The 2,702-nt window shown below is 35.2% G+C and overlaps 2 protein-coding genes across 2 annotated transcripts in view; both read left to right on the forward strand.

Moving 5' to 3' along the window:
* On the forward strand, positions 1-1,008 carry LOC118741144 (the record flags this gene model as incomplete). The annotated part of the gene is given in 2 exon segments (XM_036473003.1): positions 1-373; positions 437-1,008. Coding segments are annotated over 2 exon segments (945 nt in total), but the record flags the coding sequence as incomplete, so codon positions are not given.
* The window catches only part of LOC118741150 (sorbitol dehydrogenase-like), a 38,625-nt gene continuing 36,906 nt past the window's right edge, over positions 984-2,702 (forward strand). Inside the window, exon 1 of the mRNA XM_036473026.1 lies at positions 984-1,004. The gene's annotated coding sequence lies outside the window, so the exon portion shown is untranslated. The remainder of the gene's footprint in view (positions 1,005-2,702) is intronic.

Consider the following 2,702-nt stretch of genomic DNA (forward strand, 5'->3'; position numbering starts at 1 on the left):
TCAACGCACAAGTCATCGCAATCTGTGGATAATATTTACGAAGATGACAACGAGTTGCAGAATTTTGAGAGCGTATCACAGGGCACGAAATCGACAAATCGCCATGAAAGTACCACAGTAACGCCGAGTAGCTATTCAGAGAGCAGTTTAGATGCAAAGTCACACGATTGCCTAAGTAATCGCTCTTCCTCAAAGAAACGTGTTAATATACGCACTGACCCGCTGCATGTACGCAGCCAACGCGAGTCACCGGAAATTGTTAACTATGAGGATTTAGAATCGGGCGAAACGAGCGTTTTAAATACGGATGTGCATAGTTTGGAGAGGTACAATACGCGTAGATCAATGGACAGTAACTACTTAACTATGACAGGTGGGTTAGATGAAGAGCTTCGATTTTATCGTCCTATTTTCTTACTGACATTCTGCCACACAGGTACAATTAAACGCGGACGCAAGAAGGGTCAAAGCCTCGATTTGCAAATAAATATTAGTCGTGAGGAGCTGGAGCAAATAAATGCTGTTGCCGCTGCGGTTCAAGTGAATAAACAACAGAATCTCTGTTGCAGCTGCACTCCGCAAACCGGTCTACATATCCTTTTCTTATCGCTAGTATGTCTTCCATTCGTAACATTAGTCTCGAGCATCTATTCATTTTATATTGGCACGCTTACCTGGTACAATATGTTCAACTACTTCAGTGAGGAGAAATCATGCCTTTATAAATTTTTTATGTCACCCATCCTGATACTTGCCTATCCTGTCGGTATACTCGTTTGCACTCTCGGCTTGGGGATATATGCGGGCATTTCACAATTGAGTCTACAATTTAATAGCTGGCTTAATGAGATAGCCGACATAGAGAAGGGCTTCTACGGTTGGCTATGCTCGTTTCTACATCTCTCCGACTGCAGTCCATACGAGGTGGTTATATTGACGGACATTCGACTGCCGCAGGATGTGCCACGTGTACATGTGAATACGTCCACTGAAGAATTATCGCTGTAAGTGGAACAAGCACACAAAGGATAAGTATTTACAACTCAAAAGTGAACATAAACCGTCAAGTTTTTGGAAAGTGATATAACGCACATACTTATAGTACATAGATACATACATACATATATAATATTAGAGGCAAATCGAAAAATGCAACTATGGTTAGTTTGAAAATTCGATACGAGTATATGTATTAACAATACCTACATAAATATATACATACATACGTGTATGTACATTAGGGTGGTCCAAACAAAGTAAAGTTGGAAGTTTAATGCTCTCACCCTCTAAGATTGTTAAACCTTTTTTGTTTTGGAATCAAAACATATTAAGAGGTGCCACAAAGCGCTCAAAGTTTCCCACAAGGCGACTTCGCCTTAGTTTCCTATGTATTTTGTATACAAATAAAAAAAAAACTTTTTTCGTAGAAATGGTATAGAATCCTTGAAAACCAAAATTTTTAATCGCGAAACTCGGCTTCTTCTCAAGATACTTCAAAGAATAATAGCCAATTGTTTATTTAATAATTTTTTAATATTAATTATTTTTTAATGGTTCCCCAAAAATGCAATGGAGGGATCAATAAAAAACATGTAATATGGAAAAATGGCTATCATTCTTTGAAGTCTCTTGAAAATTTTCCGATTGAAAAATATAGATTTTGTTTAATTTTATATCATTTCTACAAAAAATTGTTTTTTCCCCATGTAAAATACATGGGAAACTTTGAGCATTTTGAGGCAAGAAGAAGTGGTATATTTTGTTCGATATACAACAATCCTAGCGGCTGAGAACATTAAAATTCCGACTTCGCTTTTTGTTGCATTCATTTTTGGACTACCCTAATGTATTTATGTAACGGGTGTCTGTTTTTGTGCAGATAGGATAGGAAGCGTTGCTTTAGAGCAATAGCGTATTTTAATGGGTGATAATTTAGAGGACGTAATATTTTGAAACAAGAAATCTGAAAAATTAAATATTGGATCGAGCGATTTTTTTGTAAATCGGTAAATTTGTGCGATAAAAAACTATTAACGTTTTATTATTTTTCTACTCACATGTCGAGTCCTAACCTCGAAAAAAAGCCTAAGCGATATTTTTTTGTTTCAAACTTTTTTTTACGCAGAAATGTTTCCAGACGCTCTATCAGCATTTCTACATCAAAAAGAACATTTTGAAACAAATTTTGTTTACGTTATCTTAGCAGTTAGGACCCGATGTGTAGATACATATGTAAGTACATTAGGGTGCCTCTCCAAAAGAAAAGTTGCAGGTTTTCCACCGGAATTATGAGTTTGATTATATTTTAAAACTTTCGCCAAAATATTTCGGAAAATTGTTGAGATTTACTAGGGTTTTGAGATTTGAAATTACATCTCCAAACTATGCACGATTAAGTGTTAACCGATTTCATAACAAAACAAGTAAGAAAAGTGATGTCTTTGGGAATGTTTATGAATCTTAGAAAATTTACCTTTATCTATTTATTAAATCTATATTGTAGCGACTGTATCCGGAAGCACGCATGCTATATTCATTATCATGCTCACTTATATACTTATGTTATCATTTATACATGTTATTCGTTATGTTAACCCTGTTTCTGTTAAAATATTATGTTAAAAGCTTTTGTTAAAAGATTCTGTTAAAAGCTTTTGTTGAAAGCTTGGGTTAAAGCTGTACTATTTCTTTATGTTACTTAA

The sequence above is a fragment of the Rhagoletis pomonella genome, unplaced genomic scaffold, assembly GCF_013731165.1.
Source record: "Rhagoletis pomonella isolate Grant_MI unplaced genomic scaffold, Rhpom_1.0 Rhpom_scaffold_00001, whole genome shotgun sequence".
NCBI lineage: Eukaryota > Metazoa > Arthropoda > Insecta > Diptera > Tephritidae > Rhagoletis > Rhagoletis pomonella.